Source organism: Andrographis paniculata, unplaced genomic scaffold (assembly GCF_009805555.1).
Source record: "Andrographis paniculata isolate CXL003 unplaced genomic scaffold, ASM980555v1 Contig77END, whole genome shotgun sequence".
Taxonomy (NCBI): Eukaryota; Viridiplantae; Streptophyta; class Magnoliopsida; order Lamiales; family Acanthaceae; genus Andrographis; species Andrographis paniculata.
In genome coordinates, this window is record NW_026137614.1 from 5,075,297 (window position 1) to 5,102,683 (window position 27,387).

Sequence of the window (27,387 nt, forward strand, 5' to 3'; positions counted from 1 at the left end):
TTTTAAAAAATATATTATTATATTTTGTTAAATTGACAATGAATTGGCGTAGCATCAGAGGCGGTCGCCGGAGAAGACAACTTGCCGGAACTTTTGCAATCAACTCCGTTAAGCTTCTTTCGAATAAGATAGCTTTCTAGAAATATTTTAAATGAAAAATAATGCTTTTTCAGAAAGAGTATCTTTTGTAAATTGTGGTTAACATTAAAAAATGCTATATATTTATTTTCTACGAGCATGACTACATATATTTATCTCTTACTCCTTATAAAACGAATGGCATTAGTCCCGTGTGAAAACGAAATGATCACCACCGAAATATATATATAAGTAAAATGAAATATTCAATAGCAAAAAATAAATAAACAATTCCTTATATCTAAAACACAGAGATAAAAGTACTGAATGAACAGATGGAAATGCATAAAAAAAGATTTATTTATATTTTTAATCTTAGAAATCTATTCCCAAACATTACCTCAATAATCTATATTTAGGTCACATCCAACACTCAATTCAACTTTCTACTACTCCAAAAACACCTCAAAATCATATCTAATAAAATCATATATATATATATATATGTAAACCCAAAGATATAAAGACATCAATACTGATAATTTCTATTTGGCTACTCAGCACCAAAATCAATTCAATAAAAAAACAAGACAATATGAAACCTTAAAACTTCCAAAAACAGATCTTCAGTCCAAAACTGGCTGAAGTATATATATAATGATCCAACAAGAAACATAAAATCTGTAATCGAAATTTTCAATACTCCCTCTCACTAGATAACATAGTTATTTCATAAGAGATCAAAAGCACTTGAATAACATTCTAAGAAAAGCATTAAGTTTTAGAGAGGTAACCAGGACCTGTTCGATCACTTCTTAGCCTTCTTGGTTCCCCTGCATCGCAATATTTGAGCAGCCCAATTAGATCATATAATCTAACAACAGTGATTATAATAGTTTGGTATCACTTACTGTGATGCAGGTGCAGGAGTTGCTGATGCAGGTGCTGCTGCCGCCTTCACTCCCGGACCCTACAATGGTCGCAAATGGAACATTAGGTTATACATATAATAATTAGAGAATTTATATAAAAAGTGGACAAATTGAAATTTTGTATCTATGTAAATACCTGGGCAAGCCTTTCCTCCCTCCTTGCAATCTTTCTTTCCCTGCTAGCCTTGTTCTTTGCTCGCTTGGCCTCGAACTGATCAGACAATGTCTTCTCCCTAGCCTTTTCAGCCTTGGATTTGTGGATGCTCTCCATCAAAACACGCTTGTTCTTGAAGACATTACCTTTAACTTTCATGTACATATCATGATACATGTGTTTGTCGATCTTCTTTGCCTCCCGATACTTGCGGAGCAAACGCCTAAGCACCCTCATTCTCCTCATCCAAAGGATTTTGGTCGGCAATCTGGCCTCCCTGGTACCCTTACGCTTACCTACGAGCATTAATACGTCTCATGAGGACTGCCGTATTCTCCTTTTAAGGAAATTTCTAGGTTCATACGTCACTTACACGTGTTAGACATAAGTATATAAACATAAGAATTAACACACAGCTACAGTTGGCTAATTTGTCGCTTCCACGTGTTAGAAATAAGTAGATGAAACAAGAACTTAACAGCATAGAGATAATGAAAATCGCCACCAAAGAAACAGATTCATAAACAGTTGTGTGATCTGTCAAGCTACAAGTTTCGACCAATAATAACAGGATCTGTGACGCATAATAACTACCAAACAGGCAAACATCTGAAATCAATACCGTATCCAGAGTGGCGCCCCTTTCTCTTGGCCTCCTTCATTCGGCGGGCACGGGATCGGGAGTGAATCTTGGTGGGCTTTCTTATAATAAACCCATCCTTGACCAATTTCCTGATATTTTGTCCTGTGTACAATCGTAGCTATAATAAGTCCGGGGCACATTGGCATAATCATGTTTCTTAAAAAAATAAACTAACTAAAAAAGCAGGATAATAGCTGCTTGATGAGAAGCATCCAATAAATATAGATGCAGCAATCTAACTGATGCACAGTAAAAAAAGGGTTCAAGAATTAATACTTAATCCCTTGTTCCAAAACCCTAAAAATCGCAGATAAAAAAAGAACCTTAATCACAGATAAAAATGAATTTCTCGTGCATACTCCATCAGCAGCACGTGAATGATTGGATAACGCTACATTTTGGAGCATCTCTAAAAACTGAATGAAATCTAACTCAACAATTATAATAGATGCTTATTTGTAGTGTACAGCAAAATCATCTCCAAGCACAAAACTCAATAAGAAAGTAAATCAAATTCTGAATTTTTTTTAAAAAAATCGTTTTCGACAAGCACACGCTTACAAATAATCATCTTTCAATTTCAAAAATATTAAATCCAAACCAAAAACTTTTTAACCTGTTCCACGAAATAAGTTTTCCAACAAAGAATCATACATCAACATATACGTAATAAAAAGTAAATCTCTCCATTATCAGTAAAAAAATAATAACGAAAAACAGTCAGGCGACTCAGGCGCATCGTAGAAAGTTAAAATCAGAGTACCAAACACAGGAACCAATAGGAAGCGAATACAAATCATACAAGCAGTGCCAAAAGTGAAGATAAGGAAACAGATCGTACGAGAATTGGCCATGGAGATTTCGTTGACCTCATTAGGATCAAGCCAAACCTTTCCCTTGCCGCACTTGAGCACGCTGGCTGCCAGCCGCTTCTGTAGCTTGAGCGACACCATCTCGCTCTCCCTTCCCCTCTTCCGCTTCTCCTCCCACAGAAAAAAACGACGATGTACATGAAATAGCTGAAAATATGAATTTATATCGCTTGATTGCCCTAGGGTTTTGATTTGGGTCTATTGGGCCTCTACTCATATGTGCTGAGTTATTGGGCTTCTTGTTTGGGCCTATAAATAATATCATTAAATGATAATATATTATATATATTATATGGGTGAAAAAAGAGATTTGGTTAAATAGCTGTTTTAAAAATATCTGATCTAAAATTGATCTGTTAGTCTGAAATTTTTTTCAAAAAAAAATTGATTTTAGTCTTTTTAAAAAGTCGAGTCTGACCTATAAACCTATTCAAAAAACTACATAATATTTTTATTTATTTGTAAATTTAGTTAAAAACAAAATAAAGTACATATAAGTATTTAAAATGTATATAAGTTAAAAAATTTTATTTTTTGTAATAAATTTATTATTAATTTTTTTAATAAATATTATTATTAAATAAAAAATTATTTTTAATATATAATAATAAAAAATTATAATAAATAGACCGATTAATTAATTAAAAAGACTATTTTTTTCAGCATGTTTTATCTAGATAAAAAGGTTTTTTAAAACAATTTGACTTTGCAGGATGTGTTTGTTTTGAGATTTGGATTTTGAGACGAGAATAATAAAAATTTTGAATTAAAATAGTCGTATTTTGTGATATAAACAAGTGTTGATTTGATGTTTTAAATGAAAAATTAATTTTTAATATAATATAAAAAATAAAAATTAAATATTTAATTTGATATTTTTTATTCATAAAAAAATTTGATGACCGGTGTAAATTTTGAAAAGTCTCCCAAACACACAACCTAAATAAATCAGGCCAGACCCTATGTAGACCTGGTCGTAGGCCTCCTATTCCCATCCCTGTATCTATACCTGATCCATAGCCACACTCACCTATATCTCCCTTTTCCCTTTTCTTCGTTGGCCGTCGCTTCTACACCGCCGCTGTCGCCGGGTGCTGTTCAGGTCTGGAAAATAAAAAGAGAAGAAAGTAAAAGCTGACTGAACGCTGGTTCACCAGCCGTTCACCCCTCACAGTTTCTGTCTCATCGCCAGCTTATTCATCTACTTCTTTTGGTAAATACTTTCCTCTTTTTCTTTGTAACGAATTTCTCTTCCCCACAATCTCAGGCTCCCCCAGTCGTCTGAGATTTATAATTGGCTGATTTATGGAATAAAGTAGGGAAGAATTATTTGGACAGTCGCTTTTAATTTCATTCATTCTACCTGTAATTTATTGGCTTGTGTTTTGGTGACAGTTTTATTTATAATCAGTGCTTGTTGTGTATATGCATATTGTCTTCTATGTTTGTAGGATGAAGTAATTGATAAGATATGGAGTATTGTATATGTTCATCCTTTTATTTTGAATATGACTACTGATTTAAAAAAATCGATCGATTTCGTAGCAGATAATGGCTTGTTATGTATCTTCAGCGCCCTGTCGAGGATTCCTATTCCCTATCTCACAATCCACCTTGAAACAACAAGTTTTTCCATGTGCAAGTAAAGTATATACCGCCATTACAGCTCATCCTCCCTCCCATTCTTCACTTATCTTCACCAAGAGATGTTACAGTGGTTTTAGTTGCAAGGCTGAAAAGGAATACAAATTTCCCGATCCAATTCCGCAGTTTGCTGATGCTGTGAGCATTTTATTGTATTGTATTGTGTTTTATGAAGTGCTCTTCTTTATAAGTTTGTGTTATTTAGTTGTTGAATATTAATATAGGCTTGTGTGTGAGTAGGAGACGGAGAAATTCGAAAATCATTTGCGGAAGAAGTTGTCGAAGAAAGACATATATGGAGATTATGTAGATGATGTCGTCGGTATCTGTTCGGGGGTAACTACTTGCTTTGTTTCTTCTTTTTGAGTATCTAGTTTTGTTTTTTTGTATTGACCATAGTTCTTGATTGGTTTATGAACAAGAATTCGAAGTAAATTTTGAGTTTTTTGAATTGTTTTGTTAGATTATACTTCTTCAGTCCCAATTCAATGGAGTCTTTTGGCAGACGGAATTGTTTGTCTCGGACAAAACCCTGTTCCACTGTCCCGTACATACAGTGTGTATATATAAAATAGCCCTTTATACATGCACACGTGTGTATATATACACATTATATATGTGGGGATAGGGGAATAGCGTTTGTTTTTGGGACAGGTGATCCCATAGGGTCTTTTGGGGTTTTGTAGTAAATTAAAAATTAATACTAGTATGAAAGTGTGCAATAGGTTTTTGACATTTTTGTTGTAATTGTATATGTAATGGTATGTTTGTAATTTAAGTAAAAATTAAGGGTATTTTGGTATTGGTGTATGTTTACTTTTTCTAAAATAGAAAATGAATACTTTGAAGAATGAGAGACGAAAATGATAGAAATAGCACTTTGAATTGGGACCGAGGGAGTATGTGTTTTTTAACCGATAATGAATATTTGGATTGAAGTTTTGAGCCAATATAAGGATTGACAGACGTTCAAATTTGAATTTTTTCATGGTATTATTATTCTTCTAGATTCGGTGGCTTGTTTTGTATGTAATTAGGTGAATGTGGATGTGAATACGAGCAAGCAAATACTAGCGAGGTTGTTCTTCCTCTGAGAATTTATCATATGTTGGTCGAAAGAAAGCAACTATGTTTGAGAATTTATGTCCATAAAATTTTTCGGATTTAGGTTGTCTACCTATGTAAAAATACATACTTACAAAGTGAGATGATCTTTGAAGTGTCATTTTCGGTTGTGTATAAATAAAGATGAAAATCAAGTTCTTTGAGATTTTGATGTTTGGCTTTGATTTAATGACGTTAATATTCCTGAGGCTACATTGAAGTATATATTATTGTATCGCAGGTATTAAGCGAATTCTTGCACACAGAGTATGGGGGGCCGGGAACATTGCTGGTGAACCCTTTTATCGACATGGCAGATAACATATACGAGACAGGCTTGCCGGGAGGTCCTCAAGCTGCCCGGGCAGCCATTAAATGGGCGCAGGCGCACATTGACGCAGATTGGAAAAACTGGACTGGGGAAAAGTAGAACAATGTAAGAATTCCAGCAAATATATGAACAAAATAACTCTAACTAGCCGTTGTAGTTGTAGTTGCAGCAGGTTTGAACTTGCCGGGGTTTTTGATCTAACATTTTATTCAAATTCCCCGCTGCATAGGCAACCCCGCAGACAACACATGCTATAACAACGTAATATATTGCTGTCTTCGTAATGTAGCTCGTGATTCGCTGCCTCGGTGCCCGTTTAAGACAAGCTTTTGTAGTTGCAAGAATGAAAACTCATGGGTTCAAACACTCGATCTTGTCTGTCGTACATGGTTAGTCTGTCTTTTTAAGTTTATTTTATTTATTTATTTCTTATTATACAACAATTGATTACAAATTAAAATCAAGACTATTATATTTATATATTTTCAATAAATACTATTCGGCTCTAAGGTCTTATTTTCTTTTTATTTGTTGATCTTTAAATATTAATTATTATATCGAAATGCAATATAATTTAAGAAAAAATTACAAAAATATTTTGTGTCTTATGATACTAATAAAAGGACAATTACAATGACGGAAAAGATAAATGTGACTTTAGAGACGGACGAAGGGACAAAAGTTAAATCAACATTCTATTTCAAATCAATTTTTATCTACCACCAAATAGACCTTAATGATTCTCTGTAAAACAATTATAGGAAATCATAATTTTATTCAATCTAAACCATATTCAAATAAAACATCAAGACCAAAAAATAAAATAAAATAAAAAAAGACACCCTCTACTACAATGGATGGCAGGAGTAGTGCATATGATCAATTCTTAAGACACATCTACAAAATCAGCAAGAACCCCTCGCCAGACTACCCAAAGCCATAATGTCTTTTTCCAACAAACTAGCCGTTGCAGTCGCAGCAGGTTCGAACTTGTCGAGCTTCGCCATCAACACTTTGATCAAATCCCCGGCAGCATAGGCAGCCCCGCAGACAATAATCGCTATAATAACATAGTACATTGTAGTCTTAACGATCCGCCGTTTAAGACAACCTTTTATAGTTGCAAGAATGAGAACACATGTAAAAGAAGCTGCCGCGGTTGCGACTATCTTGTTGTGTTTGTTTTCACTCTTGTAGAAGGCGAAGGCGTACACTACCGGAGGTATAAGCCCGAATATGAGAAATGATAGTATGGCGACAAATAAATGGAGTAGAAAGTTACTCCTCCTTCCGAGTAGTTCTTCGTACCGGTCGGTTTGCTCTGATATGTATTCTAAAGAGGCGTCGGTTTTTAAGGCGATTAGCTGTAAATTAGAGCACAAAATATTAGCCATGTATTATAGTAATCCGATTTATCATGTCTTACATTTTAGGTAATGATACTTTGGAAAGTACATGAGTGAGTTAATGATACGAGAGAAAAATTTTGAATAAATTGAGCATGTAGATGTTGATGACGTATATGTAAATAAGTAAAATTAAAGGATATAAATTAAAGAGTTCGAAAAAGTTATTTACTATAAATACAAACTATATATCTGTCTCCTGAGTAGCATTTATTTTTTGCACAAATGAAGTTATATTAGTATTATAAGATAATAAAAGTATTTTTGCTATTTTTTTTTAATTTGTGTTATATTTTGATATAATAATTAATATTTAAAGATAAATACATAAAAAAACAAATGTAATTTTTACAACCGGACGAGATAGTATTTTTTTTTGTAGACAAAAAAATGAAGTATAGATTTGATGGGCAGATGAAGTAAGATTCTTTATTAAAAATGAAAAGATAATTGTTTTTTTATTTTTATGACAATTAAAAAGAAACATAAATTTAGATCATAAAAAATGAGTATTCTTTATTCTTCAAAAATAAAATTACAAAATTCTATATAGAAAAGTTTACTTTAACTGATATTGAACAATATATTGTGATAATAAAACACAACGTATTTGAAGGAGCTAAGGCGAACTATAGAAGTAGTGAAGCACGCGAAATACTCACATCATGACAAAAGATGACGAGGCAACAAACCATCGTTGCAAATCCTATGATAAGCGTGTTTACTGCAACGAACATGGTCGTGTTAGAAATGACAATATTGTATCAATCAATTTAATGATCCAAGAATATTTTGATATCTACATGTCGAATATTTTTAGATGAGATGATCATTTTTAATTTATTGGAAACTGTATTTAGTAAAGTAAATTAAATCCCGCATTACTTAGTGTTCGATAATTAGAATGATGCAAGAAGGCTACGGACATGTCGTGGTGTCGGAGGCGACAGCAGAAAACAACACGCCCGTGCTCATTATCAGCTCCATCAGGCCTCCGTACACTATGGATTTCAGAATCTCTGAGAGTGTAATAACAAAGACAAAACCAGGGAATGAGGAACCATAGGCTTCCGCTTCTGCAATTATTAAATGGTTTCAGTTTTAGGACATACAAAAAATATACCGACATAGTAATCCAACAATTAATGGGATTTGTATCACCTGGTGCTGAAATCGCAGCATCCATTGACAAGGCGACATGGCCGTGTTGACGAGGGCTAACATTGCCATCATCAGAATGAAACGGCCGTGTTGTTCTGTTCTTTCTGTGTAGAATAACCTTAGCTAGTTGGGTATTGCAGTTAAGACAGTACGGAGTGTGTGTCTGAATCATGTGGACTGCCTTCTCGAATACCACTTCTTTATACTCTTCTTCTTCATCTTCTGCAATTTCTTCCCCTTTTATGCCGGTACCTATACTTACAACTTTTTAGCTGTATATTATCAAAAATTAATCGTATGACTTGATGGTAAAAATTTTAAATTATTTATGTTTGATTGTGAGTTCAATTCAATTTGATTTTAAACTGGGTCATGCTTAGCCTCACCTTTCCGCCTAAAATGATTCAGGACCGGGTTGGGCCGGGCCGAGCGAATTGCCATCCTAAATGAGTCAATGTGGATCTTAACCATATAATTATAAGGGAATTTTCTAATTATTAATAAGGAAATAAATAAGGGAAAACTAATATAGGTGTGTTTGTTTTCATGGGATTGAGAAAATTTTGGTTTATATTTGATATTAAAATAATACTTTTTCGATTCCAGAACAATAGTCTTCGTTGTATTGGGCACGAGATTTAAAAAATATTGATATTATATTGATAATAGATAAAAAGAATTGGTAAAAGACATTTTTGCCCTTGTGAGTATATTAGTGAAAAATATAGTGACAATTGTGTAATAATAATGAAAGAGCAAGGTAGTTATATACTGATATGGTTCTATATGGAAATAAGACTATTGTTTTGAGACGGACAAAAATAGTAAATAAACCTATTGTATTGAGACGGGGGAAATATATAATTAGATATTTTGTAAAAAAAAAAAATTATTTTTAAAAAAACGCAAAATTAAAATAGTAAAAATCTAATTTTTGGTAAAAGAAACGTACCCATAATTAATCGTATCAACACCTATAGACTATAGTTGTTAATTGCTCATAGAAAATTAAGCTTGTTAAACAGTACCTGTGATTCTGCTATGGCCATATCTGATGCTGCTGCCATCACTGTTTAAGCTTCCATAAAATTCGGAACTGTTGCTTGTCCGAAATCCTTTTGTCCAAAATTATTACTATTACTTTTGTAAAAATCTAAGTTTATAGAAACGAATCAGATATATATCTATATTTATATATATATATATATATATGAGCAGTTGAAGTTCTTAATTACCTTCCGGCAGATACACCACCGTGACGGCCTCCTCCTCCGCCTCTTCCGCCGCAGCAAATCGGCCGGACATGACTTTCACTACGCCGTCTGCACCACCGGCGAACAATAGCTAGTTAGGTCAACATAAATAGAGTCCAGTTTCAGATCACTGCATCCGTTGGATGCTCTAATAGAATCAACGGCCGTGATCAAATTTGATAATATAAATATGAATGATATAATAATATATGAATTTTGAATTAATTTTTAATATAATATAAAAAAAATAAATATTTAATTTTAATATAAAAAATATCCAAAATTGTGAAAACAAGCTTAGTTGTATTTACGCGTTTAATTTGGCGTCATGTTTTCGAGATGTCAGCTAATAATCGACAAGATTTGTTAGAATTATTAATAATTGATGTAGGCAGTAGATGCCTCGTATCTTCCTGGCTATCCACTTTAATGCCCTCATCTGCTCGTTACCTACGAAATAAATAAATTGAATTTATTGTACACTTGGCTGTGACTTGATGTTGGGGGAAGAAAATTTGGATAATATTTAAAAACAAATTCGTGCGGACTAAGTTCAAAGCGGACAATATTATATTGAGTTGCCACAATCTCAACATTGGAATCAGAGTCTGGTTCGATGATTAAGTGGATTGGATGGTTGTAGGCATTGGTTTTGGTGGTGGGCTCGCCCTCGTGACCTGCGGATAAGTCTCCTAGCAGTGCAACGGGTCCCTTTGTTACATGCGGTACAAGGTGGGTAGGAAAGACCCATTAGTTTGAGAGGAGGCTTGTGTCGAAAGTCTCTTGGCAGTGTTGAGTTTATCCCGATTGAGGTGATCAGACAGCAAGTATGACATGCGGTACAAAGATAAATAGGGAAGAGTCCCAAGTAAACTCTACTAGTAGGCCTACTTGGCCCAATCCCAACACTTGATAAAAAAATAAAAAATAAAAAATTGTATTTAGACCTAAAAATAAGATTAATTTGTTTATTCCTTTTTAAAAATCACTTTTCATTGTTTAAACTTTGGCGTAATAGAAGATGCAATAACCCAGTGATGTATTCAACCATAATACTCAAGAAGTCCATAAAAACTCACGAAAATGTCTTTTAAGTTTGAAAATATTGGGACTAAGAGGCCCAAAAAACCTATAAAAATAGTCACTCTAGAGTAAGAAATTTATGGAGGAATAAAATTTGGGAGAGGGGGACGACCAACTCTAAGAAAATATAGGACATTATTTACTTACTTTTCTTTTTCCATCATTTTTTAAAAATAATATAGAATTCCGTAGCAACTAATTTTTGGATGTATTCTGGATAAATTTTCAAATGAATCTAATTGTTTGCAAACTAAGCATGATAAAAGACAATTTTTCTTTCTTTTTATTTATACTATTTCTTTTATACAAAGTCAGGCTTTTTGTTGAGACACAGGAGAACTTATATTATTAGTTTTTTTACTAGCTTACAAAACACCGATGGCCTAAAAGTCGATTTTTATCAATAACAAATCACATTCATTCGAAAAATCGTGCTCGATTTGACGAGTACGAATTTTTCGACACATATACGTCGAACAACATAAATAACTCAACTCACTCAAACAACAAAACATCAAAAACATTACAAACATAAGTAGATATACAAACCATGCTAGTTTAGTAAGAGCCCCAAGCCCTAGTACCCGAAACCATACCCGGTCCGAGCAAGCCAGCCGGCGTAGTCGAAGGCGCGAACCACCCAAACCGATCGATCAACATTTCAATCAAATCCCCTGCGGCATACGCAACACCCGAGGCCCCAATCGACAAAGTTGCGTAGTACATTATGGTTTTGACGTAGTCGCTCATTGTCTGCGCCCGTTGCACATAAGCTTTTGCTGCAGCAAGAACGAGAATACACACAAACGAAACTATGGCGACCACGAGCATCGTGTAGTCCTTGTTGTTGGTCTCTTTAAAGGCGAATCCGTAAACTATCGGAGGTATAAGCCCGAAAATTAAAAATGATAGCGTCGCGAGCGATGAATGGAGTAGAAAATTGTCCCTTTTTCCGAGTTGTTCTTCGTATTGGTCTACTTGTTGCTCCGAGCTCTCTCGAGGGATGTCTTTTTTTAAGTCGAGAAGCTGTAAGATTTGCGTAAAATTAAGTTGCGAAGAAAAGCGCGCGATGGAAGAGGTGTGGAATAGGATGTGGAATGAGGTTACTTACGTTGTTTCCAAATGCGATGAGGCTGCTGAACATCGTCGCCAAGCCGATGCAGATTATGTTCACTACAACATAAATGGTCGTTCAATATGTTAGATAGTTATCTTACGCTCCCTCACATGCAAGATGAATTTACGTCACATACGAATTTTGAATATAGACAATTTACGTCCTACTCTTATAATATATTAAATGATTATCTCACTTAAAAATTTAAGCTTATAAAGATATGTATCATTTGATTACGTATTATGTAATCGATCAACAAAATGTAATGAAACGAAACGTACGCGTAGTGGCGTCTGCAGCCGCGGCAGATGAAACGACGCTCAAGCTCGCGATAAGCTCCATTAGACCTCCGTAGACGATGCATTTCACAATCTCCACCGATGTCGAGTGTTCGGCAACATCGATGCTCCCTGGTAAAGATATCGTTTTTTTTAAGAACCGTAAGTATTTTCGACACATGGTGTAGTGTAATTTTCGAGTAAAAATGGTTTCGTTGATCGATTTACCTGTTTCATCCGGAAAATCGATCGTGACGTCTCCACTTGGCGCAGATTCGACCGGTTCACTCGTCGCGCCGCTTAATTTCCCCTCACCGGCGCTAGGGAGAAGACCGGCGCCGATTGATGTTGCACCTATGGCGCCGATGACGGGTTTTTCGTTGTTATTGAGTTTGATCATTTGATATGTTGAAAGACTATATAATAAGCCGATAATGCTGCATATTGTTAAGTGAAACAATCATCTAAAACAGGAATTACTACACACCTGGCTCAGTTGGAGGACTCCTGTCAGTGATATGAGACGGCGCGGAAGGTTCCCGATTCCTCTGGATAGCTCTAAACCATCCGAAAATATTGCAACTAGTTTCCGCACCCTTCACGCCGCGTTCCGGCTTTCTTTCGGGGGTCGTAACACTCGGTTCTTTCCCATTTCCTCCGAAGATACGGAAAGGATTCAGACAGTCCCCTATTCGAAAAAAAAATATCGGCACGATGAGCGTGATTGAGACTCGTATATTAGTCATAGTCATTACATTGCAAAAAGAAATGATAATAATAATTATATATTTATATATAATCTTGATTTGAAAAATTTGTACTATAAATTATACTACTAGACGTTCTTCTGGTTCCAAAAATATTGAATGAATCAATTTTTAAGAAATTCTGTGCAATATCTTCTGTAACTTTTGAAATCTCGGATAAATTAAATTTAAGGTAATATATACTTACCCGATGGGATGAAAATGCTGAAGCATGAGAGGCATCCGAGCAAGTCGACGGGATCCTTGCGCGCCTTGCCTCGGGGCTTTTTTCGGCGTAGGACAACCTTAGTAATCTGGTGGCTGCAGTTAGGACAGTAGGGAGTGTGTGAGTGGAGCTTGTCGACGGCCCTCTCGAATTCGAGCTCGACGACTTCTTCTTCGTCGTCGTCATCATCGCTTTCTTTGCCTGCATTTTCGATGGTCACGATCTCTTTTTGTGGCGATTTTGATGTGGAAGCATTGAGGCCTGAGAGGATTTTGTCTTTGAGATCTCCGAGGTTTTGATCGTTGAGGACAGAAGTTATCAGTTCGGGGACATACACGTTGCCCTCTATGATGCTTTTGTTTTTATTACCTGCTAAAAACAAACATGTATTTGGGTATGTTTCGAATTTTGTATAAATTAACGCGTGACAATAATTTATATTCCCTGTAAATTATGGATAAAAAATATGAGTGAAAGACTTTATTGACGGTGTGAGTGTATTAGCAGTGACATTTGTGTAATAATAATGAAAAAATATGGATGATTTTATAGTGATATAAATATTTATGAAAATGACACTAATGTTTGTTTTTGGGACGGACAAAAATAGTAAACAAGAGTATGAGATATACTATCATTGAACTCAATAGATAATATATATATATATATATATATATAAACAATATATTTATAAAAGGTATGAACTTACAATGCATGTCTTGTCAATTCTATGTTAATTGAAATAATGTATTATCTGTTTATTTTACATGTGCTGATTAGCTCTAATTAGTAGTTTAAATAGTTTGATTGTTTTTTTTTTTTCTTTATCAAAATAAAATTGTCTATTTCTAACATATGTGTTTATTTGTACAAACAATTTGGATTAGTATTTGTAATTAATTAATTAATTGACTGACCTCTGAAGTTGCTATGAATATGTGAAGTTTGATGTTTATGATCGACCCAAAGATTTCCAAATTTGTATGACCAAATGCAATGGTGGCATTTCCACAATCCTTCAAACAAAAATGTATCCCTTTTTAATTTTTAAATTTTATAATATATTTTATATATTTTCTACACATTTTTATTATGTATATGTATTTTTTAAGTGATAAATTAATCATTTGGTCTCAACTACTGTATTTGAGTTATTGTAGATTCAAAAATTTATAAGAAATATAATTAGTAAATAATTAAAAATATATTAGTAAAAATAATTATTCTATAGATGATTATAGATTAAAATTAATATAATTAATTAGTTAAATTAAAATTTTTAAAATAGATTAAAATATATAATATTTTTATAAAAAATGTGAAATAATATGTGGAATGAGACTATGATCCAAGCAATTATTTCAAATGTAATCTCAAGTTTACATGTTTTTATTTTGGGATGTCCAATTACAAAGTTTATATTTCATTAAATACCTTATTTTTTTCCACAAATACCCTTACTTTACATCACATTATTATTTTTACAAAAAAAAAAAAGTAAGGGCAAAAATGTCATTACACTACTTTTAACTACGCCAAAAAGTAAATGTAATCCTTGTAAATGGAGGGAGGGAGTATATTATACGTACTTTATTCTAACACCAAAGAATTTTACGTAAGAAACAAAATAATAATATTTTATGTATTTTTTGTAAAATAAAAGAATATAGTATATAATTTAACTTAAATGACCCCTTTTTTAAAGTTAGGTTTAATTTGAGGAATGAGACTACGATCCAAGCAATTATTTGAGACATCATTAAATCGGAAAGAAACAAACACAAGGTTACAAAACAAAGGTCAAAAATAGCAATTATCTTATGATCGTGTTCTGCTCTGATTTTTAAATTAAGTCAGATTTTATGATGTAAACCTAATATAAAATTTCACGTCAATCTTAACTTTGATTAAATTTATTTAAATTAATTTCAGAAGTGCTTAGAAAAATTATGTTTTTTAGGTTTTGGTTTTTGTTGTATTTTATGTGAAATATTAATTTATTTAATGTTTTGTATGTAAAATTTATAATTTTATTTTTTACTGAATAGAACGAAATTATACAATATTGAAAATGTTCAAATAGGTACATAAAATTCATATTGCACTACAAATAGGCATATAAGTTGTGTTCTCTTTGCAGTTGTTTTTTTTTAATTTTTAAATATGCAATTCTAATTCTAAATAAAAGATTTTTTCTAACAAAATATCACGTACTATATTATTTAAACAAAAAATCTAAATACAAAAATTGAAAGAAAAAAAACTTTTATAATTGTTTAGCCACTACACACTTGTTAACATATAATCATAAAAAATTAGTAAAATATATTAATATATACGTGTGAGACTGTGCCAACTTATGATCTAAATTTGACCTAATTTTTTTTATAAACGAGTAGTTTAAATCCAAATTTACAAAATGTTTATATAATTTGACCTAATAAAATTGCTCTTTCTGATACCTAATAATAAAAACAATTTAAACTATAAACATTAAATAAAGAAATCATTATGGAACATTATTCTAGTAGAATAAACACAATATGGCTATTTATTTGTATTTTCAAGCAAAATTTTATATTTAAAATTTATTTTTATATAAAAAAAAATATCATTAAAAAGAATTAAACTAATTAAATGAAGTTCAATATAATTCTTACCTTCATTCTCGTCAAAGTATACACTCTCTTCCAACGCGCCGCCGTCGCCATTTTCGACGCCGTTGATAGTTGCAGCGGCGGTGGCCGGCGGCTTTTCCGGCAACACCACATGGCGGTCGGTAACCGCCATAATTAAGGCGTCGCCGGCGACAGTACCAAGCAAGTTGGTAATCGGAGCACCGTCGATAGGCGTCTGCTCCGCCACCACCACACGGGGGTCGATCACTTCCGCCATGGTGTCGCCGCCGCCGGAAAATACTTATAGGAATGTTTACGGCGACCGGACAATACTTGAGAGAATGTTTACAAGCACACTATACGTATATGTGTGTATATATAATTATAGTCCAGTAGGTACGGATCGATCACCACCGTTGATCGGGGCTGCTGGATCAACGGCTGTGATGAAGTTGACCTGATGCACATGTTTATTTTAGGGTCTCCTTCCCGTGTTTACTTGTATTACTATTCGTATATTCTTAATAAATAAATAGTTATATCGTATTCATTAATTTTTTTATTTGAAATATTATATTGTATAGTATATATATATATATTTTTATCTTGGAATTCCAAACAAATCAAATACCAAATAAAATTGACACACAAATTAACAAATTTTTGTGTTCTTTTTATGCTTTTTTAAAATAAAATAATTATTGAATATGATATTTTTATATCGAAAATATGTGTTTTGAAGTATTTTGGGTGTGTTTGTTTTTCTAAAATAATATGAAGAAGATTTTCTTATGTGATCATGTGAAGTATGAAAACTTGTCTAAACATTATAAAAATATTGAATATGTGTGATATATTAATATTTTTTAAAAAATTGTATTTCTATTTTATTTTTTTTTTTTTAAGAACGCACCCTTTGTTTTTTTAGAGTATGGTGAAAATATTTTTTTTTAAAAAAAAATCAAAATCAAAAGAAGCTAATTAATCATTATTTTTGTGTTTTTTCAATTTTTACAATATGCACTCTATAGTGAATAACTCCTTTTTTATTTCCATTCAAAACCATTGCGTCCAAAACTTATCTTCACTAATATATAAAATCAAATTATATCTACAATATAAGGGTACATTTTTTTTGTATTTTATTCAATATTTTATTTATCTTAAACCCTAATTAAGCCTCTCTTTTTTTTTTTCTTTTTTTTTTTTCTCCTTTAGGGGAATAAGGTACAAGTTTAGTAGTGAAATCATCAACTCCCCGATTTTTCGATCGGGTAGTTCGGTTTCTATTATGTCTATTTTCCATTCTTCTTATCCTATTTGTATTCCAAGTGTATCCAAACTATTTTTATTTTTTAAATATCAAAATACAAAATACAAAAGAACACACCTAGCGAATTCACACTTAATCAATTTTTTTTCTCAAAACTATTGAGTTTGTGTTTTTTCTTTTTATCATTAAATTACTCATTATTCTAAAAATATCAACTTTCATGTTTATTTTTTATAAAAAAATAATACATTTAATAATTATTTATTTTTGAATATATATTAAAAAAAAAAAAAGAAGGAAGGAAGAAACAACAAAAGAACAAACCCTAATTATGTAGTAATAATAAGATAGCTAGAAAGCACTAATATTCAATAATGCTAAAGACGTGGTATTTTTATTGTTTATATAATTAAGTCCAGTTATGTCCATCTGTCATTTAATTAATTAAATAATAGTTCAATGTATATAAATTTTTCACGGACGGCTGTTCTAGTACTAAATTCGACAATATAATGCAACCAATACATAAAATATAATTCAGTAACATATAAAATAGTCTATACAATACATCAATTCCTATAATTGAATCCATTGCATAAAATATATAGAAATAACACATTTTAAAAATATAAACTGACATCATATTGTCAAAATTAATACAGTACATACTATATTCATTCAAATCTTACATAGGAAGTATATATTTTATATGTTGTCAATAAATAAATTTAAATCAATACCCTAACCATGTTATGTTAGTCAAATTATTTTGTCTTAATATTTTAACCAAAAGATTATGTTCCCACAGTATTTTAGATATTATCTTGTAAGAAATTGGTATATTTTGAACGTATTAATTGATTTGCGCGTAGCTGTCTAATAATAATAATAATAATGATAATAATAAATAGCTGTCAGTTTCTTGTTACAATGTGAATGAAATAAATAAATAAATAATAATAAATGTCTGGAGAGTTTGTTGAATATTAGTTGTGCACTGCATTTATGTCTATTTTATTTTGTTTTTTATTTTTGAATTTGAAAATATGAATCTGCAAATTATTAGTAGTAGGATGTGCTTAGATAGTGGTGATGATTTATTTATTTATTTATTTATGTATTTTCAGATATATTCTCTACGCCTTTTATTTTCTCTCACTCCCGGTAATAATTTTGTTGGTAAAAACTATATATTGTTTATTTTTTGAAAGTTGACTTTCCAGAAGGAATTATTTTAAAGTCATTACTCTTTATCTTTAGAGTGAACATTGCCATTGCTATATGTTGCTGTGTAGTCGAATATGCCACGATAAGCTTATAGTGTGTTTATACGTGTTATAATTTCTTATAAATATTAATAAAAATTATAAATTATATATTAACTCGATATATATTTATTTATAAAGTTAAAAGTTTTAATACAATATTATTTTTAAACTAACGGTACAATTTTTTATATCTAATATAAAAAAATAAAATATATCTAAGCATTTTTATTAAGATATATCTATCATTGTAAATTTCGATGTGTTTGCTTCTATTTTAGTTTTTGTTTGGATTTGTGTTTACCCAACCTATTTTACTTACAAAATTCTAACAAATATTACTAACAAATATAATATATATATGTTAATAATAAAAAATAATATATATATTTTTTTATATTAGTGGTACAATTCTTCATACATAACATTAGAGAAACATATTCATCTGAAAATAAAACGAATCTACTTTTTAAATTTTCTATATTTAATATATGGAAATAGAAGATGGATATCATGCTGATAGAGTCAAATTAACCTTATATTGATTTAAGTCGATCAATATATTTCATAAAACTTTGATTACCGTGTTGATTTGACTTAATGAGCCTATATTTATATAAAAAAATACAGCATATGGGGTAGCACATCTTAATGTAATATATAATATTATTTCCGTTCATTAAAATTAGTTCAGTTGGGCTCAGCGCGTGAATTAGAAAAAATGAATATTTTATTGAAAATGTGATAGATAGTTGGAGGTATTTTTGAAAATTTAGTTAAAAAAGTAAAGCAAATGAAGAGATAACGTAATAAAATTAGTGGTATTTGTTGTAGATAAGTGTTGAAGGGAGAGTAATAATTAAATATTAATTTATTGACTTTACCAAAATTAATAATAAGATAAATTTAGTGGACTGACTAAAAGGAAAAGTGATAATAAATTTGGGGGACGAATAAAGTATATATTTTGATAATACATTATATAATTATATGTAGCACAATATATTATGATTCCAACGTAATCAACAAATTATACAACACAATACAATACATAACTACACAACAATTGTTAATATATAGTATACATTATATGAATTCATGTATCACAAAATATTGTTATTTTAGCACAATAAATAGATTATATAACATAGTATAATATATAACTCACACAACACATGTTTCTATATAACATATCACAAACTTCTGTTTTATAATGAAATGCATGTTAGTGTACTAATTGAATATTGATTTGGATGTATATATTTTTTTATGTTAGACATAAAAAACCGTGTTTGTTGATTTGACTCAGTTAGCGGTTAGCACCTTAACCATAGTCTATATATAAATATTTGAATTTTCATTGCATCAAATAACAATTATAATCTAAAAAATATTTGAATCAATGCATTTTTTATGTTAGACATCAAAAATTGTATTAGTAATATAAAAAAAATAATATTTTGTAGATGAATAGAATATATTATATATATATATATTATATTTTTAATACTTCCCCTTCCTATAACAAAGTATCCATTAAATATTTGTGTTGTTGTACTTAAGATTAAAATATCTTTATTGTATAATTTTTTGTATAAATATTATTATATTAGTATTATAAGATACTAATAGAAATATTTTTGTCATTTTCTCTTAATTTATAATAAGTATATTTTGATATAATAATTAATATTCAAATATTAATATACAAAAAGTAAATGAATACTTAGTTACGGTACAAATAAAGTAATATTTATGGAGAATTGTACAATCCAAAAATAATTTGGGTAAACAAACTCAATATGCTTAACATTAGTGTGTTCGACTATAGGTAATTTGGATTTGAATAATAACATTTTGAATTAAAATGATTATTTAAGGTGATATAAATATAAAATTAATCTTATATAATAATACAAATAAATATTTAATTTGATATTCTTCCATTTTTTTTTTTTTATAAATAGTATATGATTGACTATATTCACACCAATGTAGACTCTCTTATGTCATTCATTAGAATGTTTGTCTTTGTTCACACATTTTGAAAATAGCCACGGTGTGCTAATGTTTTCAATGATTATTTTTTTATTAATTTATATTATTACATAGGGTGTGTTTGTTTGAGATTTTGGATTTTGTGTTGGGATTTGAATAGTAAAGGTGTATTTGTTTGGGGATTGGATTTTAAATACACTATTCATCCCATTTTTTCCCCTAAAAAATATTAAATCAAAACCTATTTTTTACTTTTTATATTATACTAAAAATAAATTTTACATTCAAAACATTACATCAATTCTTATTTATATCATATCATACAACTATTCAAATTTCAATTCAAAATCCAAACTCCCAAACAAACGCACCCTAAAAGTTTTGAATTTGAATAGTTGTATGATGTGATATAAATAAGAATTGATGTAATGTTTTGAATGTAAAATTTATTTTTAGTATAATATAAAAAGTAAAAAATAAGTATTTGATTTGATGTTTTTAGGAAAAAGTTTTTGTGAAAATAGTGAAAATTCCACAAAATCCTTCAAACAAACACAAACTAAATATATAATTTTCATTTTCAAATTCAAAATTTCAAGATACTATATTGATTATATTTTAAATAAAATAAATAAATAAATATTTGGGTTATACACAAAATAAATACCAAAATAGGCCAAATTGGACCACATCGCACATTGTAAAAAATCAATCATTCTCTAGATCGGTTAATCTTTAAAATCAGCTGCCTCTCCATCAATTGTCTTCACATTGTACAATCAAATAAGCGCATATTATAAAAAGCGAAGAATGCAGTCAGTCAGCCACTCCTTGCCTATTATACAGGAGTATTATTATTATATTTATTATTATTATTAGAAATACTTATTCGCTCCAACTTTGTAATTTGTAAATTGGACGATCTTAATCTAAAGGTAATAGTTATAAACACTTTTCTTTTATTAGTGGAAGACTATGAAACGGTTATCGGTAGTTATTTTATTTCTTTACGAATATACGAATTATAATATAAAAATGCACTGAATCATCAACAAGAAATCTACATAAATAAGATTTTTCGATCCCCTCATAGTATAATTTTTTTTTCCTTTTCAATATATTTTATAATACGAATGATTACTTTTGTATTTCTTGTTTATGATCGAATATTGTTCGCAAATATATCCTATGATTTGTGTGCTAATATGGTTTTCGAAAGCCAACATTTAGATATGACTATTTTCAGTCAGACAACAATTTGGTCGCTCCTGTAATTAATCGACAGTATTATTCGTATAAACGTGTTAATACCAAGATTGAATTATGGCTATTCTCAATCAAATTTTGATGAATTCAACTGGGTAGATTATTGGATGGTGATTACAACGATTCACGATCATATTATAGTAATTCTATTGATCCTACAATTAATAATTACCACTATAACTAATCGTCATTAGATCGTTGCATCAGGTGTTCCGGCGGAATATTGTCACTACCATGGGTTATTGCATAAGCTAAAAAATCACGATTCGTATATTTATATGATTATTTGTATTTTAATGTCTATTCTTCAAAACTTCCTACTAGTGAGTTTATTTGAATTTATGTTTTGTTTTAATATTTTAAAATTTTAATTTTTCTTGAGGTATAAATACATGTTGAATGTAATTGTTTAAGTGCTTAATATTATGTTTTTAGATGAAGTATATATAGATTGAGTAGTGAAAAATTAAAAATAAAAGTAAAGGGTTTAAAATTGTGATGAAAATATTGTCATAATGTTATGCTCTTATATAAAATTAGTTATATTGGTATAAAAATAATAAAATCAAATTACTTCAAAAACTTTATAACATGAAATGAAAAAAAAGAAAACAAAAACAAAAGAATCAACCTCATTAATGGTCGGAGATTCAAAAAGTAGTAATTGCAAGTTTCACAAAAAAAAAAAAATGTTTACAAAAACTTTCAAATTCTTTTCCTATTTATTTTTCTAAATTTGATTCTATTTTCTCGAACTTGTGTTTTTACGTGCATTAATTTAAACTTGTTTTGTACTGTAAAAAATATATTTATTAATACAATAGATTTGAATTTTTAAATATTTCTATAAATGTTTACAAATAGAAACAATAGATTATTACTAATATATTTCAAAATTTAAAGGGTTTGTTTCAAAAACCTATTCACTAAACTAGTTTTCCTATGTGAATTATATTATTCTAAACTTATTTGTGCTAAAAAAAAATGTACCTCAAGTATATTTTTTAATAATCATCCAAACAATATATTTGAAAAATATTTCAAATAATTCTATAAATATTAGTCAACCAAAAAAAATTTAAAATTACTAATATATTTCAAATTTGAATAAATGTTTGTTTACCAGTATATTCTATATTCTCTAACTAGTACTACGTGCATTTTTCTAAGCTTGTTCCGTGCTATCTCAAAAATTTATTTTTTTAATAACTATCCAAGCAATACATTTGAAAAGCTATATTTCAAATACTTAAAAAAATCTTACATAATTCATGCAATAAATTTAAATCACTAATCTATTTCAAAATTTAAACATCTATGTACTTACCTTATTTCAATTTCTATTTCTGCACTATCCATAATATAAATTTCCTTATAAAACAACACATTCAACAATCTAAAACAATTAGCTAAAATACTTTCAAAAACATAAAACATAAACCTATGAAAAACTAAATCCATCCGAACAAAGCCTAGTCGACATCAAAATAACTAAAACAAAGCATCCAATCATGTAAGCAAAAACAGACCAAAAATTTAACATCCAAAATATGTGAAGTTCAATATGAGTGAAGGATTGTGAATGTTTGTGATCATGCAATCAACACAAGAAGACAAAACCTTCAAAACGATTATAGTTTATGGCGGGGTCGAAAGGTGTATCGAGTTCATGGAGAAAACAGGATGTAAGAAACCGGAGCCCCAAAAGAATTGAGCGATCCAATCGCCAACCTTATTATTGTTAAAATTATTCTGTCCATCTCCCCCATGGACAGCAGCAACCCTCCATCAGCATCGCCACCAGAACGATCGGGTACCTGCGAAAATCGAAAAAAACAAAAAACAGACAACATTTAGCCATGTTTTTAATCAGACGAGCGCGCAAATAACGAGTCGGGGAAGAAGATGGAGATGCTGACCTCAGTTGTTTTTGGTGGCCGGAAGGTAGACCCGGATGAGGTCCCTCTGGATCGTTCGTTTCCTACAAGACGGGCATTTGGTTTGCACAGAGATGGCAGCTTTGATGCAGGCCCGGCAGAAGATGTGCCCGCACTTGGTCGTCGTCTCCTCGACGAACGGGCCCATGCAGATCGGGCACTTGAATGCGACCTCCGGTGGCGGCGGCGGCGGCGGTGGTGGCGGCGGCGGCGGCGGAGCAGCCTTGCTCTGAAATTCAAATACAGGAAAATGGTGAGCTTCAATACTAACATTAAAAAATCTAAACGTCAAAAAATAATCGCAAAGGATTGACACTAGAAAACAATCATATAGTGCAGTTTCTATCGCAACAATCCGAAATAAAGTTCTAACAATCACAAGAACTTGAATTAAACTAAAAAATCAACATGGTTTGATCGATGGAAAACATGATTGGAGAATATGGTTGAGGTGATCGAAGGCGACCGTTTTATAATTGGATGTGCAATTCAAGATTCATTTTTATGCATATGAAGCTAAACTGAGCAGCAGTTTATTACCGCAGAATTTCCGGAGCCTTCGAGATTGATATAAACTTCACAGTTGATAACAGGTTGGATCTCAGGAGCCCTTCTCCTCTTGTTTTCCCTTTCCTCTGCATATCAAAACACAGCATCAGCAAACGACGATATGCTAAAATTAAGAAAGGAGCATTGCGAAAGAGAGTAAAACTTGCAACTCAACATTCTTCAATAACAACATTTCTTGATTTTGGATATCACTTCCAAATAGGAAAAAGAAAATGTCGAAAAATATATTTATAAACCCCCGCACATCACCAGCAAACAGTTTTTTCATTTGTATATAGAATTCGATTTAGCTAAATTCTCTTGGATACAACTTATCGAAAACTCTTGTCTATATAATGAACAAAATCAATGAGTGTGTGGCACCATTTTACAACAAAGATAACGATAAAGTAAACTCTTGTCGAAGAACTAATGAGGTTGAAACAAGAAAAGGGAAAGAGTGGTAGAATTACCAGCTTCCAAATCAACGACAGTAGGAGATGCACGGTTCCTTCTGGCGTTGTTTTTGGCCTGAAACAGAAATGTTCAATGTGCATAACATCTATAATACCACTCGAACAAATAATTTTGGATCAAGAAAAAGAAATTATGGAATGTGCATACCTGTGCAAATGCAGTTGGCGTTGAAACAACGACGTCGTCATCTTCTACAGCAGTCGGTGGAGGAGGCGCGACTCCTCCTTGACTTGGTCCCCCGGCCTGCCCAGCCTGCCTTTCCTCTTCATCTGGTGGCGGCAGGCAATTCAGGTCAAAATCGAAAGGCGGCTTCCAGTCGGCATCCGATGTAGGCATTGGGACTCGATGTGGAGTGCTCATGATGAATCGGATTGAAGATTGTCGAATCTGCAAGAATCATTCAAAGAAAAATTTAGAAACATGTCATAGAAGGTTATTGTTCTAAGAAAGCATATTGAAGAAAAATCACTAAAGCTTCCAAATTAAATACGTCGACAAGAAATGCGATGAATGTGCTCATACTTTGCCATAGAATGCACTCATTACTTTCGTGTGCAAACACCATGTAATCGTCAACTAGAAAAAACGGTAAACCATAAACTCAAAAAGGGGGACAGCATTCAAAGCTCAGATTAATTGATCGATCGCAATTATTCGAATCTTAAGTTACTTGTAAAGGTAAGTACGACAAATCCTCGGAGTAAAGATGAGAATCTAGGATCGTTAGAATATCGGGGCCCACAAGGCGTCACTTCCTCAGCTCGATCATTAATTTCAATGCCTAGTTTATCATCTAGAGCATCAATCATCAATCACCGATCCCTTTGCATTCGCCACGCGGCATTTCAAGTGCTTTTTACATGGTATTAAAGACATGAGCCAGTAAGATACGGAGAAACGACAAAAACCGTTAAAGGATCCTTCGACTTTATGACAGAAATCGCATAATCTACGACGATCCAAGTGAAATCTACAATCTAAAAAAGGTAGAAAGATGTGTAGATAACTCAGATCTGCTACACCATTCATCCCATCAATGGATCATTCAACCAGCTCTTAGCTACAATGATGATTAGATTTGATTACACACACACCATCAAAAACTTGTCGATGATTGCCATCCAAATCGAAGATGATGATTTGAAAACGAAGCAAAGCACAGATTGATTATACATAACACTTGACACAATCAACCCCTTGGAAAATACCATATGAACGACAAGCTACAACAAGCTTTCATCCATGTCTTCCTCCACTCAATACCACATGAGCAAGGTCACTGCTAGCTAATCAAAATAGGCATTTTGTTCAACAACCACCATGAAATCGCAGAATCAATCAATCTAGAAGAACAAGCCATAGATTAAGAACAAGAAAAACAACTAATTGAAAGGAAATCCACAGCTCAAAACCACTAAAATCAAAGCGAAAGCCAAACCCTGGGCAAAACAACAGTTCCATTAATCCATTAAACAATCCCCAATCCCTATAAAAAAACCAGCAGCACCACGCCCACACAAAACGCTATAATCAGAGCTACATACGAAAATCCGCCCAAATAAACAGCATAATCAATGTAAACGAGAGAGTCTCACCCACACGAACGACACGGAAAATCAGCGCCGATCAGATTGAACTGGAAGCTCCTTCCCTCGATTAGCTAGGAACCGAAAGAAACCAGTTAATTGAGCGGCATTGGGAGGAGACGAAAGGGTTTTGCTCTTCAAATTGTGTTTGCCCACAATGAAGCACAGACGAGGCGACTGCTGCTCCTATATATACACGCAGAAGTGAATTTGCCCCTCAGCGAAGAGTACATCGGCGTTGTGAAGAAGCGACGGGAAAGACGAAGGACACGTTTCACGTCCAATTTTACACGTAATATGGCCGTTTCGTTTCCCGGTCCCGGACCCCAACATTTTACCCTTCGTGACCGCCGCCGCTACACCTCTCCGGAGTCCAAGTCCCTGGACCTCGACTTTCTTAATTATGGATTTGAAAAAAAATTAAATATTTGCCGGCAATAAATATTTAGGAAGCATATTTGAATAATTTCGTTTTTTTAATTTACTTTTTTAGGTGTGTTGTTGTAATTAAAATTAGTGGATAAAAAAAAAGTTAATTGTATATTTTTTATTGGTTCTTTTATAAAATTAAATGTACTTTCTTTTAAAAAAAATATATGTTATTCAATTTTTTCATATTTTAAAATTAAAAAAAAATCAAAATATTAGTAAATATGAAAAAAGATTTTTCACATAAAATTGTGTAAATATCTACCTGTATATTTAATATAAATGTTTTGGTAGGAAAAATTATTACAATATAACAGCAACAATAAATGCACCTAACTAAATAATTATTTAAAATTTATTTAATTTTATTTTCTTGTAAAATTTTATTTTTTATAAAATAAGATTTATACACAGTAAGTATTTAAAATATATAGAATATTATACATAAATTTTATTACTAGTATTACAAAAAAAAATTACATCTTATATATATACGATTTTGAATATTTGATAGAATAACTTTTATATATATAAAGATATTTTGCTAATATTATATTGAATCATATAATAAAATTTATAGTATATAATATTTTTATAATATTTACGTAATATTTTATATTACGATAAATATAATTATAAAATTTATACAAAAGTAATATAAATTATTAATATCAAATTTAATCTATAGGTAGAATTAAAACAATAAGTAAACTAAGATTGATAGAATGATATATATAATTTATAGTTGTATTTAAAAATTTTATAAATCTAATTTTCTAATATTGTTTGAATAAATATATATATATATATGTCAAAATTTATTATAATAAATTTGTTATATTTCAATTCTGAAGTTATATATTTTATTTAATTAGACTCCGATCATTCGTCCAAATTTGGAAATTTCAATAAATATGAATAATGTTTTTTTTTTCTAAAAATTTGAATTTATTTAATTGCT

At 31.1% G+C, this 27,387-nt stretch overlaps 5 protein-coding genes across 10 annotated transcripts; 1 reads left to right on the top strand and 4 right to left on the bottom strand.

Annotated features, from left to right (window-relative positions):
* Window positions 1-688: 688 nt before the first annotated feature.
* LOC127266729 (60S ribosomal protein L19-1) lies at window positions 689-2,820 on the bottom strand. Its single transcript, XM_051297088.1, has 5 exons — window positions 2,649-2,820; window positions 1,787-1,909; window positions 1,147-1,460; window positions 990-1,048; window positions 689-911 (listed from the first exon to the last, which is right to left on the bottom strand). Exons 1-5 carry the CDS (start codon window positions 2,758-2,760, stop codon window positions 887-889), a joined length of 633 nt encoding a protein of 210 aa, XP_051153045.1. The 5' UTR covers window positions 2,761-2,820; the 3' UTR covers window positions 689-886.
* Window positions 2,821-3,644: 824 nt separating this feature from the next.
* LOC127266730 (protein PLASTID REDOX INSENSITIVE 2, chloroplastic-like) lies at window positions 3,645-6,165 on the top strand. 3 transcript variants are annotated; one of them, XM_051297092.1, is made up of 5 exons: window positions 3,645-3,892; window positions 4,228-4,461; window positions 4,564-4,659; window positions 5,669-5,863; window positions 6,048-6,165. In XM_051297092.1, the coding sequence occupies exons 2-4, from the start codon at window positions 4,231-4,233 to the stop codon at window positions 5,855-5,857; spliced, it is 516 nt and encodes a 171-aa protein (XP_051153049.1). In that variant the 5' UTR covers window positions 3,645-3,892; window positions 4,228-4,230; the 3' UTR covers window positions 5,858-5,863; window positions 6,048-6,165. The 3 variants fall into 3 exon arrangements, with proteins under 3 accessions (XP_051153049.1, XP_051153048.1, XP_051153046.1); XM_051297091.1 differs by having other exon boundaries at window positions 4,225-4,461; window positions 5,669-6,124; XM_051297089.1 differs by having other exon boundaries at window positions 3,646-3,892; window positions 5,669-6,124.
* Window positions 6,166-6,498: 333 nt separating this feature from the next.
* On the bottom strand, window positions 6,499-9,722 carry LOC127266726 (membrane protein of ER body-like protein). Its single transcript, XM_051297086.1, has 6 exons — window positions 9,561-9,722; window positions 9,354-9,440; window positions 8,326-8,577; window positions 8,091-8,240; window positions 7,827-7,888; window positions 6,499-7,122 (listed from the first exon to the last, which is right to left on the bottom strand). The coding sequence occupies exons 1-6, from the start codon at window positions 9,628-9,630 to the stop codon at window positions 6,664-6,666; spliced, it is 1,080 nt and encodes a 359-aa protein (XP_051153043.1). The 5' UTR covers window positions 9,631-9,722; the 3' UTR covers window positions 6,499-6,663.
* A 1,199-nt stretch (window positions 9,723-10,921) lies between these two features.
* On the bottom strand, window positions 10,922-15,989 carry LOC127266675 (membrane protein of ER body 2-like). Of its 2 annotated transcripts, none has more exons than XM_051297017.1 (7): window positions 15,689-15,989; window positions 13,011-13,397; window positions 12,544-12,744; window positions 12,285-12,410; window positions 12,060-12,188; window positions 11,773-11,834; window positions 10,922-11,687 (listed from the first exon to the last, which is right to left on the bottom strand). In XM_051297017.1, the coding sequence occupies exons 1-7, from the start codon at window positions 15,921-15,923 to the stop codon at window positions 11,220-11,222; spliced, it is 1,608 nt and encodes a 535-aa protein (XP_051152974.1). In that variant the 5' UTR covers window positions 15,924-15,989; the 3' UTR covers window positions 10,922-11,219. The 2 variants fall into 2 exon arrangements, with proteins under 2 accessions (XP_051152974.1, XP_051152973.1); XM_051297016.1 differs by having other exon boundaries at window positions 13,011-13,400.
* Window positions 15,990-23,126: 7,137 nt separating this feature from the next.
* Window positions 23,127-26,261, bottom strand: LOC127239366 (uncharacterized). 3 transcript variants are annotated; one of them, XM_051257474.1, is made up of 6 exons: window positions 26,011-26,261; window positions 24,559-24,798; window positions 24,408-24,465; window positions 23,926-24,020; window positions 23,368-23,614; window positions 23,127-23,265 (listed from the first exon to the last, which is right to left on the bottom strand). In XM_051257474.1, exons 2-5 carry the CDS (start codon window positions 24,769-24,771, stop codon window positions 23,369-23,371), a joined length of 612 nt encoding a protein of 203 aa, XP_051113431.1. In that variant the 5' UTR covers window positions 24,772-24,798; window positions 26,011-26,261; the 3' UTR covers window positions 23,127-23,265; window position 23,368. The 3 variants fall into 3 exon arrangements, with proteins under 3 accessions (XP_051113431.1, XP_051113430.1, XP_051113429.1); XM_051257473.1 differs by having other exon boundaries at window positions 26,007-26,261; XM_051257472.1 differs by lacking the exon at window positions 26,011-26,261 and adding an exon at window positions 24,934-25,022.
* Window positions 26,262-27,387: the final 1,126 nt, after the last annotated feature.